We start from the raw sequence: 18,344 nt of genomic DNA on the forward strand, positions 1-18,344 counted from the left end.
GCATACCGACAATCTTTCTTTCCACGTACAATATGAGACTGGAATGGAAGGGAGAACTGATAGAAGTACTCAAGGTACCCTCCGCCACACACCGTCAGGTGGCTTGCAGAGTATGGGTGTGGATGTAGATGTAGATGTAGACCCCTGTTTTGTAAATATTAATGTCAAGAATGGCATCTGGTTTTGATTTTACTTTGCTACCTTCCTTTGTATGAACAGACGTGTCAAAGCTGGTCATTTTGTGCATAGTGGACAGGCATAGTACATCTCTTGTGTCTTTCCACTTCAAACAAAGCAGATGATTCCTCCTCATTGACACAAACTCATACATTTTCAGTTTTTTGGAAACAATTTCGTCTGGTAGTTCTTTCCAGTTAGTCATGCATGTACCTACTGCTTTCATTTTATGTTGCCACAAGAAATCGAATACTGCTGGTGAACTATAAAATCTGTCCATGTAAACAGTGTGTCATTTTCCCAGGTAATCTGCTAGCAACCTCTCAACTAATGGTATTATGGAGTTGTCTTGTGTTCCTTTACCAGCATACACCTCCAATCTAAGAACATAACTAGTTTTGGAATCACACACAATAAACATCTTGATTCCACACTTGTTAGGTTCATTTTTTATGTGAACCCAAAATACCACTCTTCCACAAAAACCACACATGCCTTCATTAATAGTGAGGTTTTCTGATGGGTAAAATGATTTTTGTGATTCTAATAAGAAAAGACCATGATTGGCTTGATTTTATGCATGGGGTCATGCTGAGGTTGACTTTTCGGAACGTAAGTTGCGTTGTCATTAAAACGCAGGTTTGATAATATTGCCTTGAATCTGTTTCTGGACATAACAGAATCAGGGAAATGGGTTGAAATAAAAATGTTGGTAGACCAGTAATCTGTCAGTTTTGGTTTTTTCACACGACGTGTGTATAAATATACCAAAAAAAAAGTACATTTCATGCAGCTTTACTCCCACTCACGAATTACAAAAACTGTGAGGCCTTACCCTGGAAGCTGCTTTGAATTTGTCATAGACAGACTCTGCATATCTGTTTGTTTCGGATTTTATGTGTTTCATTATGGAATCAGGGAAAAAGATCGAAAACACATTGAGAGGAGTGGAATTCTCATGAACAGCTGCCATTACTCCACTTTTCTCTACAAATTGTGGCACAGCAGGCTGATCATCAGAAAATTTCCAGCCTAATTCAGCATCAGTGGGTTTTTTCCATGGTTTTTTTTCCATGAAATTCGTTGCCTCTTTGTAGGAGGTACAGACAGCTGTGTTGCAGCCAACGCCTGTGTTGCAGGGGATATACTTTGTTCAGTAAACACCAGCTGCACAGATGCAGGCTCATCAGATTCTTCTGCAAGATAGACGAGATGAACAGAAATAATTTTCTGCTAACTGAAGCAATTCGAGCAATATAAGTCGTAATAATAATACTGAAGAAAAACTGCACTAGACAGCTGCTTACCTGTATCTGAATCCTCCTCTTCTCTTCACAGTCAGACATTTCCCACTCAGAACCAGAATTGTCCAATTCTTCTTCTAAGGCTTCTAAAATTTCTTTCTCACTCAGAAAATGTGACATATTTGACAGAAAAATTAACAAGAAATGGCAAACAGTAACAAGAATATTTGAAACTCACAGCTACACCAATGCACAATGGTGCAGGGTGTCATAGAAGTTGCTGTGTGTGTATTGCCGTTTCTTTTGACGTACTTCTAAAACCAGAACACAGAGGGGAGCAGCAGTCAAGGCATATACAGGCAGGTGTTCCCAGCAGCACTACCACAGTAGCCGGCCTGCTTCCGGATCGCTAATAGGCTGCAAGTGGTGTACAACAGCTGCTGGACCTATACTCGGGTGCGGTCGTTTCGAAGCAGTTCTGTGCCCGACCTATGCTAGGGCTCGGTTGCTGAAGTGTTACGGGATACATTTCATTTCCGTAAGGGCTCTCGTCCACAATTATTACTGTGTCATGTGCATTTACACATATATTACTAGCTTAGCACCTGCTGCTTTGCTCACGTATACTGTATGGACTTCACAGTTCACGAAAGTTTCCCTTTCCCTGGCTAAAACCCAGTCCCACACCCAATTACTTAAATGCGGCTTGAACCATGGAATCCCCCAACGGCCTAACCATAAAAACTTCCTTCCTCTGGATACCATCCTTCCTTTCACAATAACATTCACCTTTTCAGATTCCGCCAGTCCCCTGCCCTCACAAACCTGGAACTGCAAAAACACATCTCCATGGCAAATGTGTCCCAGAACCACCTCTGCTCCCTTTGCAAGATACTGCTACAGTACAACCTCTGCTACATACATCACACCTCTGAAATTGAGTCCCTTGCCCTCCAGCATCTGAAGGAGCATTCCAGACAATCGCCATCACCTGCTAACATCCTACTGCCACCTTTGGGCACCACTGTCCAACCCTTACACCACACACAGTGACCTTCCTGGTCCATCTCTCACAGCACCTAAAACCCTGCCTAGCTGACCTTTGCAGCTTGTCACATTCCCAAAACTCCCTACCAACACTCCTCCAAAAACACAGCCGAAACATTTCCTTAACACTGTTGTTAACCTTTTCACCAAAACTCTCGGCCTCACAAAAATTTCAGTCCTATCCAAAGGCCTCATCTTTAGCCCTATACCCAAATTTAACCACACTGGACTTGTCAAAGACCTACTCTCCTTCGCCTGATTCCTGCAATGGAAACACTTCTTTGCCACCAATCCCTCCTACCGAACCCAATCTAATCCCAACACTGAAACTTGTCTTTTCCAGTTCATACCACCAGCCAACCATGACCCTCCCATGTAGCTACCTGCTGGTCACCTTCCAGGAATTCCTTATTTCCAGCTTGGCCTCACCATCCTTCCCCAGGTCCCTCCCTCAGAACACGAACCTTTCAGAAGAAGAAGAAGAAGAAGAAGAAGAAGAAGAAGAAGAAAGAATAGCAATAAAAAACTGCAAAACAAATCTTGACCTAACCTTCCAACCTGCAGACACAGGTGCCATCACTGTTATGAACTGCAGTGACTACTTGGCAGAAGGCCTCTGCCAATTATCTGACTCCCATCCCAAAAGTCCAACACAACCTCAAATCCATGCTCAAAGCCTTTGACCCTTCCCAGAACCTCTCCCCTGAATCCATTTCCCTCCTCACACCTATGGCACTCTGCATACCCACCTTCTACATACTCCCAAAAATCCATAAACCCAACAATCCTTGATGCCCCATTGTGGCTTGTTATTGTGCTCACACTTTTGAAAGGATTTTGGCCCTTATTGAATAACATCCCAAAACAATTGCCCATAACCTAGTGTCCCACATCAAAGATACTAATCAGTTCCTTCACTGATTCCACCCCTTTATGTCCTCGATCCCTACTCGTCTGTGTTGACGCCACCTTCCTAAATGCCAACACTCCTCATGTTCGTGGTCTTACTGCTATTGAACACCAATTTTCCCAACAGCCTTCAGACATGAAAAGCACTACCTCATTCTCATACACCTTACTAACTTTATCCTAACTCACAACTACTACCCCTCTGAATGGAAGGTATGCAAACAAATCCATGGCATTGCCACGGACACCCACATTGCATTCTCCTATGCCAACCTGTTATGGGACAGCTAGAGGATACTTTCCTAGCCTCCAAAATGCCAAACCCCTAGTCTGGTTCAGGTTCACTCAACACCTCTCTCCCATTCACTCTATCTGATCCTACTCAATGCAGCATACCACCTTCCTTGACATTGATCTCCTCCTCTCTGATGGCTCCATCCACACCTCTGTCCACATTAAACCCACCAACCACCAAAGCACCTGTATTTCAACAGCCGTCATCACCTTCACACCAAAAATTGCTCCCATGCAGCTGACCATCAGGAGATAGAATATCTAGAGTGACAAGAATTTCTTGTCCAGTACGCTGAGGGGTCTCAAAGTGCTTCACAGGCACGCACTACTCCCCAGACCTAGTCCGCAAACAGATCTCCCATGCATTTCCCCTCTCACCCCAAATCATCCCACCACCCTCAAAAACTAGCCACAAAAGAGTATCCCTTAGTCACCAAATATCAATGTGGACTGAACAGCTGAACCACATCATACGTCACAGCTTTGATTACGTATCATCATAGCCTGAAACGAGGGACATCTTAGCTGAGATCCTTACCATCCCTGCTACAGTTGTGCTCCATCATGCACCCAACCCCCACCACATCCTAGTCCATCCCTATGTCACTCCCAATTCCAACAATCCCAGCCCCTTGCCACAGGGGTGGGTGGGTGGAGTGTGGCTTGGGTGGAGGGAGGGTGTGAGGGGGGAGGTGGTAGGGAGTTGGGAGGGGACAGGGTAGGGAGGGACGGGGGAGGGGGAGGGGAGGGGGGGGGAGGGGGGGGAGGGGAGGGAGGGAGGGAGGGAGGGAGGGGTTAGCCCCTCCACACACATACGCACAGAGAAATTATAACATTTCGCCTTAACAAATGTCATAAAATAATAGTACAGAGTGCAAACCTTATTAGTTCCCCCGCCGCTGAGAAGCACGTCACAATCCCAGCTGAAGTCCTTTCAGTTTCCGGGAGTTTCAGCTGACACACCTCTGTAAACTTCCCTTCACTTACACTATACACGGCTAGCTCTGATCGGCCTGCTGGACAACCTACAGCACGTGACACACCGTCAACCTACAGAAAATATGGCACACATTACATATGTGAGATAATGATGCATAAGTCAGCTTCTTGAAAGCTACAAAACGGAAAAGGCGTGTATAAGTACTAGAATGAGGAAGTGGTTTATTTCACATGGAATGGAAGAAACGAGGTCTTGTAAATACAACATAACAGTATACTACAGGGTGAAAACAACGACTAAGATATACTTTTGGGAACATGATTTAAAATATTCATAAACAGGGATAATGTTTCTTCTGAGGTAGTTGTAGTTAAGATATTTAATTGGCTCTTTAAAAAAATATTAAGAGGGAAGTTACCAATCAGATGAAAGAACTACAGTAATGTAATAAATGTTGTCCAAAGACTGGTTTGATGCAGCTCTCCACACTGCTCCATCCTGGGGAAGCTTCTTCATCTTTGAATAATTACTGCAACCTACATCCTTTGACCTCTTACTGCATACATCTACTGGTCTCCCTCTGCGACTTTTACCCCCACCCATCCCCTTACTTCCCTCCAATACTAAATTTGTGGTGTCTATGTCTTTGAGAGTGCCCTACTAACTGCTCCCTTCTTGTAGTCAGATTGTACCACAAATTTCTCTTCTCCCAATTCTCTTCAGTACCTCCTCATTAGTTATGTTATCTACCCATCTAACCTTCAACATTCTTCTGCAGCACCCCATCTCAGAAACTTGTATTCTCTTCTTGTCTGAACTGTTTATCATCCACATTTCACTTCCATAGATGGTTACCCAAATACTTTCAGGAAAGACTTCCTAACATGTAAATGTATATCCTATGTTAACACATTTTTCTTCTTCAGAAACACTTTTCTTATCATTGTCAGTCTACATTTTATATCCTCTCTACTTCGGCTATCATCAGCCATTTTTCTGCCCAAATAGCAAAACTAATCTTCTACTTAAGTGTCTCATTTCACAATTTAATTAAGCTACATTCCATTTCCTTTGTTTCACTTTTGTTAATGTTCATCTTATATCCCTTCTTCAAAGCCACTGCCCACAGCACTGAACTGTTGTTCAAGTCCTTTGCTGTCTCAATGTCATTGGCAAACAAAGTTTTTATTTCTTTTTTCTTTGGTTTCCTTTCTGCTTGCTTAGTACACAGATAGAATACATCGGGGATTGGCTACAATCCCGTCTCACTCCCTTCTCGACCACTGCTTCCCTTTTGTGTCCTCTCAACTCATAGCTGTCACATGTTTTCTGTACTAATTGTTTATAACTTTTTTCTCCCTGTATTTTTTACCCCTGCTACATTCAGAATTTCAAAGAATTTATTCCAGCCAACACTGTCAAAACCTTCCTCCACATACACAAACACTATAAATGTAGATTTGTCTGTTCTTAAACTATATTCTAAAGTAACAATATGAGAGAAGGAAATTTGCTACTCACCAATAGCGGAGATGCTGAGCCACGATAGGCACAATAAAAAGATGCACACAATCATAGCTTTCGGCCATTAAGGCCTTTGTCAGCAGTAGACACACATACACACACTCACATAAGCGCAACTTGCACACACATCTGCAGTCTCAGAGAGCTGAAACATTAGTTTACTGCAATAATACAGTTCTGCAGTATTTTCTCCCCCCCTCCCCCCCCCCCCTGTCAAAATACTCTTAAGAATTGTGGAGTGACTAATGAAATAATATCTAATCATGTTCTTTGAAACTTTTAGTGTTATCATTGTGTATACTGCATTTGGATGCCACTTCACTGTAGTGTCAACACACAGAATGACAAATTCCACCACAATTTTGCAAACTGCAATTAAAAACTCACAGAAACAGTTTTGTGAGATGTTGACATAGCAATAAAGGCCCTTACTTAACACCTGGAGTCCTGATGATGGACTGTGACTTTGAAATGTACACTGGCCAAGTAAAAATACTGCTGAAAATATGGTATACAGAGTTGGTCCTCAATCAGGAGAGTTACTGAACTAAGGACTTTTGTGATCTATTGTACAGTTAATTTGCAAAGATTCTAAGTGCAAATGTGGCTGAACTCAGTTGTTTTAGTAGTTCTAAAATAGGCTTTTTACCAGTTTAAATTTTCACCAATATTGACACCTAAGAATTTTGAAGTTTCCACCCTATTGATTATTTCCGCACCATGAGTTAAAATTATCATTGGTGTAGTACCTCTAGATGAGTAGAAAGCAACACTTTCCTTTTCAAAATATTGTTACATTCCATCCTGGATTTTCCACTGTGTCTTTTTAAAATTGAGGGTGGCACCATTTGCAGAAAAACAGTCAATGATACTGTTAAGACCACTGTTTACCATTTCTTCTGTTTCTATGTGTATGCATGGATTGATTACAATACTATAGTCCAATTAAAATTACTTGATAGTTAATGTCTGTCACTTGCTGCCACAACTGCTGACAAAAACATAGCCGGTCACTTCACAAACGCTGTTAATGTATAGTGCAGAGCAATGTTGGAAGCAACCACTGTGAGGTATTATGGAAACGGAAGATGCTCTGTCGACAGCTGATTTTAAGTGACTAATGACTGAACTGCAGCAGACAATGGGTTCTGCAGCTCTGAATTTAAACTCATATCCTTACCTAACCACAACCTCATGATTTGCAATGTATCTGAGAAAACAGCGAGTCACAATTTGTGACTGAACTATGAGGGTTGAATGAAAAGTAATGCATCCACCTTCATTAATTGGGCTAGGATGGGAATATTTTAACAAATCAAACACAGAAATAATCCTTAGAATTTAATTACCAATATTCACTTTTCTACATAATCACCAGCCAATTGGGTACATTTCGGCCAATGATGAACAAGTTTTCTGAAGCTGCCACAGAAGAAGTCAACACACTGTTTTCCAACCACAGTCTCACACTTCTCTCAATGTCTTCATCAGAAGCATAATGATGCCCCTACAGATCATCTTTCATTATCAGGAACAGATGGAAATCAGACGGTTTTAAATCTGGACCATATGGACGATGCCGTACTGTGTTAAGATTCAGTCTCTGAACTTTTGCTGTGGCGGCACATGAAGTGCATGGTTTGGCGTTGTCATGTTGCAGGAAAACATTTCCCTATTCCTTTCGGACACTTGTTAGTTGTCGTTTCAGAGTTTGCAGTGGTGTGATTTAACACTCTGAATTTGTTGTTGTTTTCACGATCAAGGAAATCAACATGGATAACACCATCTGCGTCCCAGAACACTGTGGCCATGATTTTTCCAGCTGAGGGCTGTGTCTTGAATTTCTTTTCCTGGGGCGAGTCTGTGTTGATATTCCATAAACTGACATTTCGTCTTGTGGCGGTGTTCGAGCGACAAACACTTGGCTGTAGAAATGGCTTACGAAGTCACCGCCACACTTTTAATAGCGGGCTGACCGGTCCGCTGGAACAGTAAACAGAAAGATGAAACCCCCAAACACTCTGATTAAATAAAAGTCGGTACTTATCTTTATTGATGAAGATACAGAAACACAATAGTGAACTCGGTGTCTACAGAAATCTGTCTAGTTCGAGTCGGAGCGGCTAGGTCAGCGTCGGCTGACGACAAACAACTACTCTGCCGCGATGAACACACAACTGACTAGCAAGTACACAATTCGGTGGCGAGTATACAACTGAGCGGCGAATCCAGAACTGTCCTAGCGCTCGCGACTCCAGCGCTTAAGAAGCCAGAAGCCAGCGGTGGCGCGCGCAGACTTGCGGCGATTTCCTCTCTCGCTGGCGCTGCTTATGCGGACGGCGTCCGAACTTTGATGCTGCCAACCTTTTGGCAGCGGGCTCGGGTGGCATTACTGGCTAGGACATAACACTCCTCCCCCCCATATCGCCGCACCGTCGTTGAATAATGACGTGGCGAGCGTCGACGGCGGGGGGAGGTGTCTGGCCGCAGGCGTAGCAGAAGAGGGCCGGGGCGGAGGACTGTTGTCGGTGGCAGTCCCCGGTCCGCACCCCAGCATTGGGCTGCGCGGGGCCTCGGGAAACACCGACTGAAAACCGAGGTCAGGGTGCACGCCTGTGACCACGGGCGCAGCTTCTGGTACTGGACGCGACGGGGCGTCGGGACCCACGAAGAGAGGCAGCGTCTCCTGACGCTGCGTCGACGGCTGCTGAGTGGGCGCCGGACAAGGCGCTGCGGTGTCAGACTCCTTGGGGGTGCCCAAGGAAAGCGGCTGCAGGACAGGCTGCACAGCCACCGCTTGGGAAGGCGGCCCGGCTGAGGGGTCGACGTCCATCAGCTCCGAAGGCGGTGGCGACTGAAGAGGGGACCGCAGGCGCCGGAGCGACCACCTGGGACGCTCCCCGGATGAAGCTGCGCGGGAGGCATCAACGGGACGGGCTGTCGGCGTGGTAGCGGCGACGGCTGCTGCCTGCTGCCCTGGGGGCGGCAGCGAAGTCGGAAGGCGCGGCTGGAACCCGCCGCGGACCAAATCTGTGGACAAAGAACGAGCGGCAGAATTCGGGCGGCCAGTGCGGCGCAACTGTTCTGATGCCTCCTGTGCACCCCAGTAGCACCTTGAACAGTATAAAAACCGCGACCCTGGACACGTATCACGGTACCTACGTTCCCAACTACGGCGACCGTGATAAACTCTGAAAAAACGGCGTCGTTGCGCTGAAAACGCGTGCGATACTCAGAAGCGGCGGGTCGATCCGGGGGGTGCAACAACCGTAGTAGGGTGCGATGACGACGGCCGTGGAGAAGCTCTGCAGGCGAAGGGCCGTCGCGTGGCGTGGTCCGGTACGACGACAGGAACGTGATGAGGGGCCTGCTGACGAGAGTGCGTAGCACGAAGGCGGTCCATATGATCCTTGAATGTGCGTACAAAACGTTCCGCTGCACCATTCGATTGAGGGGTGGAACGGCGGAGTAAGAACATGGCGAATGCCATTGGCAGAACAAAAACTTTCAAATTCAGCAGAGGTAAATTGTGGACCATTGTCAGACACTAAAACTTCTGGAAGACCCTCAATACAAAAAATTGAAGTCAACGCCTGTATAGTTTGTGCAGACGTTGTAGACTGCATGGGCACAGCAAACGGAAAATTACTAAATGCATCTATCACGATGAGCCAACGAGAATTCCAATATGGACCAGCGAAATCAATATGTGATCGCTGCCAGGGACCGGCAGGGCGTGCCCACTCAAATAGCGTTGAGGCGGAGCAGCTTGGTGTTTGGCACACGTCGAACAATCTGTAGACATCTGCGTAATCTGCTTATCAATGCCGATCCATGTACAATGCCGGCGGGCAAGCTGCTTGGTGCGGACCACTCCCAATGACCTTGATGCAACAAGTCGAGGACCTTGGATTGGAGCACTTGGGGAACCACTACACGAAGCTGGTCATTCTCGGTGTGTAACAGCAAAACTCCGTGCGAAACAGACAACAGATGACGTTGTGGATAATAGCGACGAACCACAGGATCCGATATGTCCTTTGCCTTGACGGCCAACCACGTTGAACAAAACGTAATAGTAAACTCAGATGAGGATCCGTAGCTGTCTCACGTGCCACCTGACGATAATCAATCGGAAAATCCCGGAGGGATTGATGCTCATCGGCGTCAATCTGATGGCAAGAGTCGTCAGAGGAATCGAAGACATCATCCGCAGCAATCGGCAATCTAGAAAGCGCGTCAGCGTTTGCATGCTGAGCTGTAGGGCGATACAGTATCTCATACTGGTATTGTGATAACAAAAGAGCCCAACGTTGTAGTCTCTGAGCTGTCCGCTGAGGAACTGGTTTAGACGGATGAAACAGTGACGTCAGGGGCTTGTGATCTGTTACTAAATAGAATGGTCTACCATAGAGGTAGTGATGGAATTTTGTGACACCGAACACAATAGCCACGCTTCCTTGTCCAATTGGCTATAATTACACTGAGCTTTGTTGAGCAATTTAGATGCGAACGCAATAGGACGTTCGGTGTTACCGACTCGGTGAGACAACACAGCACCGAGCCGAAAGAAGAGGCATCACAAGCTAACACCAGAGGCTTGTGAGGGTCGTAATGGACCAGACAACGATCATTCAATAAAGCCTCTTTAAGCTGCTGAAGGCTGATTGGCAATCAGCTGACCACACAAACGGAACATTCTTACGGCGGAGACGATGCAACGGTGCAGCAATCTGTGATGCATTAGGTATAAACCGAATATAATATGTCAATTTGCCAAGAACTGCTTGCAATTCATGCAGATTGCGAGGGGCGGGCAAATCACGAATAGCTGCTAAATGTGACTGGGAGGGATGAATGCCTTGAGCATTAATAACATGTCCCAGATACTCCAGCTCCGTAAGGAAAAATGAACATTTATCGATGTTGCAACGTAGGCCTGCCTGAGACAACACTTTAAACAAACACTTTAAACAAACACTCCAAATTACGGAAATGTTCAGGCAGGCATCCGACCGGACAACAATATCGTCTAAATAGTTGCAACACGATGGCACATTAGCCAGAAGTTGTGACAAAAAACGCTGAAAAACAGCTGGAGCTGACCGCACAACCAAAAGGCAAACGCAGAAAACGGAACAACCCCAACGACGTGTTTATGACAAAATACTGTTGTGATTGCTCGTCGAGGGGCAATTGCAAATATGCTTCACGGAGATCAATTTTGGAAAAGAAACGAGCTTCCCCTAACTTATCCATCAGCTCGTCCGGTCTAGGCAAAGGAAAAGAATCAATGACAGTCTGAGGATTCACTGTCGACTTAAAATCAGCACACAAAACGTAACTTGCCAGACGGTTTCTTTATAATAACTAAGGGAGAAGCCCACTGGCTCGCTGAAATGGGTTGAATAACACCGTTGTTTTGCCAACGACGAAGTTCATCTTCTACAGGTGCCCGGAGGGCGTGAGGCACTGGACAAGCACGACAAAATCGAGGCTGAGCATTATCTTTTAACGTAATATGAGCGGCAAAGTTCGCGAGCACAACCTAGTTCGTCTTTGAATATGTCACTGTATCGTTTACACAAATCGGTTATGCTGTCTTGAGGAACAACCAACAGAATTAATTTGCAACACATTGTCTTGGACAGACAGGCCAAACAAGTCAAAACAGTCCAATCCGAAAATGTTTACACTGTCTGTAGCGCGGAGCACTGTGAATGAAACTGTTTTTGTATTGCCACGGAATGTGGCTGGCACGCTACATACACCTAACACAGAATTTGTTCGCCACTGTAAGTAGCCAAAGAATGTTTTGCCGCTGAAAGTTTAGGGCGCCGATAGCCGCATACGTAGCACTATTTATGAGAGTCACAGACGCACCAGTGTCTAATTGAAAATTGAAGGTCTTATCCTGGATGCGTAGCTTCACAAATAGTTTATTACACTGTCTCTGGATCGGTGCAGTGGAGGCGGAAGACACAAAATCAGCGCGATTAGCGCGTGTTCGCTGATTACGACAACTCGTGGGTTGGGCGGGTGGAACAACAACTCCCGCGTCACTTGCAGTCTGTACATCACTTTTCACAGCGTTTGAATTACGCTTGGGGTCGCATAGCAGAGGGCTGGGTGGGTGGCTTATTGCGAACAAGTTTATTACCCACACGAACCGTGGAAGAGTCTTTAAACGCGACCTTCTGGGCGGGCTGGGCTTTGAAGAACATGAATATCCATGGGCTGGGCAGCACTAGAATTGTTCTTGCGTTTACGCAAACAAACAGTCTGGATGTGTCCTTTCCTTTGACAAAAGTGACAAACCGCGTTTCTCAACGGGCAACGTTCACGAGGATGAGCAAGAACACACTTAGGGCAAGACTTAACTCTATCATTTTGCACACGCGGCTGACGAATGTGTTTAACATGACGCGGCCGGCTAGTGTTTACAGTCTGACTCTGCCGGTGGGGCCGCGGGCGTGACATAACTTGCTTAGCACAGGCAATTTGAGAAATACATGGCTGATCTAACTCACACTCAGCATAGTCAAAAGTATCTTGGGCTTCAATGATGTTCATCACAGTCTCTAATGACGGGTCAGGCAACTTTAAGATAGCAGCACGAATACGAGAATCTGCAATGTTTTGAGTAATAGCGTCCCGTAACATGACATCACTGTAGGAAGCTCCACACACACAATTAAATCGGCACTGACGGGTGAGGCCCCGTAAATCTGTTAACCACTGTTTATTAGATTGATGTGGCAGTTTCTTAATCTGAAGAACTTGAATCTGGCTGCTGCCACATGAACTCGGCGACTCGAAATACTCAGCAAGCTTGTTAACAACAACGTCATAGTCTAAAGCTTCTGGCTGGGATTCCGGGAACAACTTACAAAGTAGTCGATAGACTTCCACGCCTGCAGTGGAAATTAAATAAAGCTGCGCTCAGTACCTGTGATTTTGTAGACTGTCATGTGCGCCTGCAACTGCGCGAAATATCCTTGCCATTCTTCTCTGGATGCATCAAAAGCACGGAAATGTGGTGCTGCCTGTGCTTGTTCCTTTTGTGTTAGAGGATTAGCCGCTTGTTTGGCGATTGCTTCCACCAGACTTTGTATTTGCTGACTCTGTAACAGGATCAACTGTTGTAGTTCGGCAGACATAGTGAACACAAATTAAACCAGCCCCCAAAAAGTTTATCGCTATAATTAGTATAACCAGAAACAGGTTGAACCAGCCCTGCACACGAGTTCGGAAGTCCTCGTCGCCAGTTTTGTGGCGGTGTTTCGTAGCGACAAACACTTGGCTGTAGAAATGGCTTACGAAGTCACCGCCACACTTTTAATAGCGGGCCGACCGGTCCGCTGGAACAGTAAACAGAAAGATGAAACCCCCAAACACTCTGATTAAATAAAAGTCGGTACTTATCTTTATTGATGAAGATACAGAAACACAATAGTGAACTCGGTGTCTACAGAAATCTGTCTAGTTCGAGTCGGAGCGGCTAGGTCAGCGTCGGCTGACGACAAACAACTACTCTGCCGCGATGAACACACAACTGACTAGCAAGTACACAATTTGGTGGCGAGTATACAACTGAGCGGCGAATCCAGAACTGTCCTAGCGCTCGCGACTCCAGCGCTTAAGAAGCCAGAAGCCAGCAGTGGCGCGCGCAGACTTGCGGCGATTTCCTCTCTCGCTGGCGCTGCTTATGCGGACGGCGTCCGAACTTTGATGCTGCCAACCTTTTGGCAGCGGGCTCGGGTGGCATTACTGGCTAGGACATAACATCGTCTCGAGTCGTAATGGTGTAGCTACATTTCGTCTCCTGTCACAATTGATTGGAGAAAGGCGTCACCTCCATTCTCTAACACAAGACAAGTTCCTGGAAAATTTCAAGTCTATGTACTTTCATTCCAGGAGTCAACATCCGGGGTACCCACCGTGCACAGATCTTCCGACAGCAGAGCAAAGCAATAACGTCACCCACACATTATTGTGAAATGCCGATTGTGCTTCCAATTTCTCTCCAAGTGATATGCCAATCGTCCTGAACCAATCTGTCAACATTTTGCTTATGAAACTCAGTGGCTGCTGTGACAGAATGTCCTACTTTCTGTTTGTCATTCACGTCACATGTTCCCACCTCAACATCTTTAAACTTACTTGCCCAATGATGCACAGTACTCAAATCACAATTGCATTGTTCACACTATTTAAGGCAAACATGCATGAGGGAACTCAAAACAGAAAAAAATTCTTAACATGTTTGTCTGCATAGCTATGTTCCACAACAAAGTTTCAGTTTTAATGGAAAAAGCAAACTGTCACTGGTTACATGAAACCTATCCTTGTACTGGCTACACAGGCTCTGCAGTATCAAGTGATGAGCAGTCCTGGTTTTGAGAGACAGAGAGAGAGAAGGAGAGAGAGAGATTCTTGTGTGACGAAGCAAAAAATAAAAGGTCAAGACCGAGGATTTGGGATACAAACATATTAAGAAAGAAAGCTGGACGAGGAACTGGAAGGTAACTAATTATTGTGGCAGTTTGGTAATGGCAAACAGTTCAGGTGTGGCACTGGCCACAGACTGGTCAATACCAGTTACAATGTGTGACACATCAACTGTCATGTAATTTTTATCAGACTATAGTGTCATCTGCAAAAAGAACTAATTCTGCCTGTAGCACATTAGACGGAAGCTTGTTTGCACATATGAGAAACAATAGTGGACCTAAGATTGAGCAGTGGGGAAACCCATATGCGGTTTCCCTCCCCCCCCCCCCCCCCCCCCACTCGGAATTATGTCCCCAGACTATATTGATTGATTTAGTAAGTAGAAATCTCTGTGTTATAAAGGCTATATGTGATGATACCCCACTTGTTGGCTACATCATCAACCCCATAAAACTTCAATTTATCTAGGAGAATACTGTAATTCACTGTTCAAATGCCTTAGATACATCACAGAAAATTCTAACCGGCGCTGTTTCATTATTTAAAGCTTGTAAAATATGGCAAGTGAACATGTAAATGGCATTCTCAGTACAGCAACTCTTCTGAAACAAACTGATTTTCTGGGGATATTACTGTTGCCAAGATGAGATACTATTCTAGAATAGGTATCAAATACTTTGAAAAATGATGTCAGCAAGGAAACAGGTCAGGAGTTGTTGACATCTTTCTCATACTTTTTCTTAAAGAGAGATTTAACAACGACATATTTCAGTCACTCTGGATGCATTACATATTTCAGATAAGACAGGGCTGATTATATGGGAACAGGTCTTTAGTACTTCAGTGGAAACACCACGAAAACCAGATAAGTTTTTATTTTTGACAGAACATGTGATCTTCTTCACTTCAGAAAGCAAAGTGAGTGATACGTTCACATGATTGAATTTTATGAGAGTTACTTTTACAACACCCGTGTGGAGTTGCTAGTCTCCCATCGGGCGCCTCCCCAGGTGGCGGATAGGGGAATGCCCACCAGATATGGAGGGTACCGGGGAAATAAAATACCCGGGGTGGACCAAAACTAGCAACTACTACCTTGTAGTTTAGGTATTGGATTACCAAAGGCTAAAGGAAGAAAACCTTGAGCAAATATTACCTGGTCCTCCAGGTTGGGGGTTAATGCGATGGGCCAACTCCCCATTCATTGGAAAAACCTCACTTGTTAAAAAGCCTATAAGATTACAGCAGGACGGATATAATAGGAGACGAAAAAGGCTAAGAAAACGGACTGTCTTAATTGGTGTATGGAATATACAAGGATTACAAAATAAAGTAGGAGAAGTGATTAAAGAAATGGAGGCTAGAAATCAAGATATTATTATACTCCCAGAAACTAAGAAAAAAGGACGAGGTATTGAAAGAATAGGATCATATACACATTTCTATAGTGGTGTCCCAAAAAATCAAAGAGCAAAACGGGGGATATCGATATTGATGAAAAACAAATTCAAAAGAATGGTCACAAACTGGGAACCTATTGATGAAAATCTGATTAAAATTAATATTGATATTCATGGATACAAAATTACTATTGTAGGAGTATATGGAATAAGCGAAGATGAACCAATTTGTAAAAAGGATGATTTCTATAATAATTTAAATGGAATCATAGAGGATATCGGGAAAACCAGGGAGATTATTATTGCAGGGGATTTTAACAGTAGAACTGGAAGTAAAATTGGAAATAAAATTATAGGACCATTTGGAGAAAATGTAATAAATGATAATGGTAATAGACTTATTGATATCTGTGAACAAAATTCATTGAAAATATTAAATGGCTTTTATCAACATAAAGACATACATAAATACACATGGCATAAAGATACATTGAATCAAAAATCAATAATAGACTATATTATAATTAAACAGCAAACGAGGATAAAAATACATGACATAAGAGTATATAGAGGGGTAACTCTTAGCGATCATTATTTGGTAAATTCCAAATTTTTATTCCCCTTCAGAGGAAAAAGCACTGAAGAAAATCGAAATTGTCCTATAGAAAATATACAAACAGAAATCAAAATTCCTAAATATAATTTGAATAGTTTTGAGAATGAAAGCACAATATTTTTATATCAAAAGAGATTAGATGAAAAACTGGTAGAAACAGAGTTTGATAATACAGAAGATCAATATCATTATATTGTAAATAAACTACATGAAGCCGCCAAGGAAGCTTTAGGAGAAACAGAAGAAACACGTACAAACCATCCATTATACTACTGGAATGAAGAAATTAAAAAGGAAGTGAAATTAAAGAAAGAAAAATATTTAAAATGGTTAAATACCAGAAATCTTCAAGATAAAATAGAGCTTAATGCATAACAAGCGAAAATCCGGAAAAAGGTTGCAGAAGCAAAAAACAAAGTTTGGGAACAGTCATGTCAAAAAATTGAATCCTATATTGGTGGTAAAAGAAACACAGAAGCATGGAAAACTGTAAAAAATTTAAGAAGGAATTCCAAAGAAACAACACATATTAAATATATTACTCATGACTCTTGGGAAAAATATTTTAAAAGTTTATTAACAGAAAACAGGGAAGAATACTTGGGAAACCCTGAATATAATGAAATGATAGATCTACAAGCAGAGAATTACATCCGTTTGGAAATAGAGACAGTAAAAACTGCAATAAAATCTTTAAAGAATGGAAGGGCTACAGGCATTGGAGGTATTCCTGCAGAATTATTAAAATTAGGAACAAAGAAATTAATGGAATTGTTAAGAAACCTTTTCGAAAGATGTTTAAATGGGGAAGATGTCCCAAATGATTTGAAAGTAGGATATATTTCAGTGATACATAAAAAAGGAGCAAAAGATGAGTGTAAAAATTATAGGGGGATAACAGTGACCAATACCTTCAGTAGATTATATGGAAGAATTATCAAATATTTGTTAGAACAAGAATACAAAGAAAAGGAGGCTGAAGAACAAGCAGGTTTTAGAGCTGGAAGATCAACAATTGATCATATCTTTTGCCTACAACAAATTATTGAAAAAAAAAAATGGTTTGGGCACAATCTATACATTTAGTATTCATAGATATAGAAAAAGCCTATGATAGTGTGCCTTTATCCAGTTTATGGAAAGCTTTAATATCAATAGGAATAAATCCAAGAATAATTAAAGCAATTCAGAATTTATATAAAAATTCTATTTCAAAAATAAAAATTGGTAAATATCTATCACATGGAGTCCAAGTCACAAAAGGATTACGTCAAGGATGTAGCATCTCACCTACATTGTATAAAATATATACAGAAGTAACTTTACAGAATTGGAAGAAAAAATGTCACGCTATGGGAATACCAATAAATGATAGAACAATATACTCGTTACAATTTGCAGATGACCAACTGATTATAGCCCAAGACTATGAGGACATAGAGTATATGACCAGAAAATTGATTCAAGAATATAAAAAAATCAGGTCTAAATGTAAACATGAATAAAACAAAGTACATGGTAATTGGTGGAGTGAATGGAGACTTAATATTAGAAGAAGGGATGGGAACAATAAAAGCTACTGAGGAATATAAATATTTAGGTGTGAAAATTACAAATGATGGGAAACAGGACAAAGAAATTAGATCAAGAATAAATTCTGGAAAGACGACAATCTCTTTATTGAATGGAATTCTCTGGGACAAACACATTGATAACAAAATAAGGATTTTTAAAACAAT

General features: G+C 43.1%; 1 protein-coding gene across 1 annotated transcript in view; it reads right to left on the bottom strand.

Annotated features, from left to right (window-relative positions):
• Positions 1 to 18,344, bottom strand: part of LOC124716799 — a 73,033-nt gene that overhangs the window by 15,450 nt on the left and 39,239 nt on the right. Inside the window, exons 2-4 of the mRNA XM_047243347.1 lie at positions 4,552 to 4,721; positions 1,485 to 1,507; positions 1,282 to 1,373 (exon numbers count right to left, since the gene is read on the bottom strand). Of these exons, the coding sequence (XP_047099303.1) occupies positions 1,282 to 1,373; positions 1,485 to 1,507; positions 4,552 to 4,721 (285 nt within the window). The remainder of the gene's footprint in view (positions 1 to 1,281; positions 1,374 to 1,484; positions 1,508 to 4,551; positions 4,722 to 18,344) is intronic.

The sequence above is a fragment of the Schistocerca piceifrons genome, chromosome 9 (assembly GCF_021461385.2).
Source record: "Schistocerca piceifrons isolate TAMUIC-IGC-003096 chromosome 9, iqSchPice1.1, whole genome shotgun sequence".
NCBI lineage: Eukaryota > Metazoa > Arthropoda > Insecta > Orthoptera > Acrididae > Schistocerca > Schistocerca piceifrons.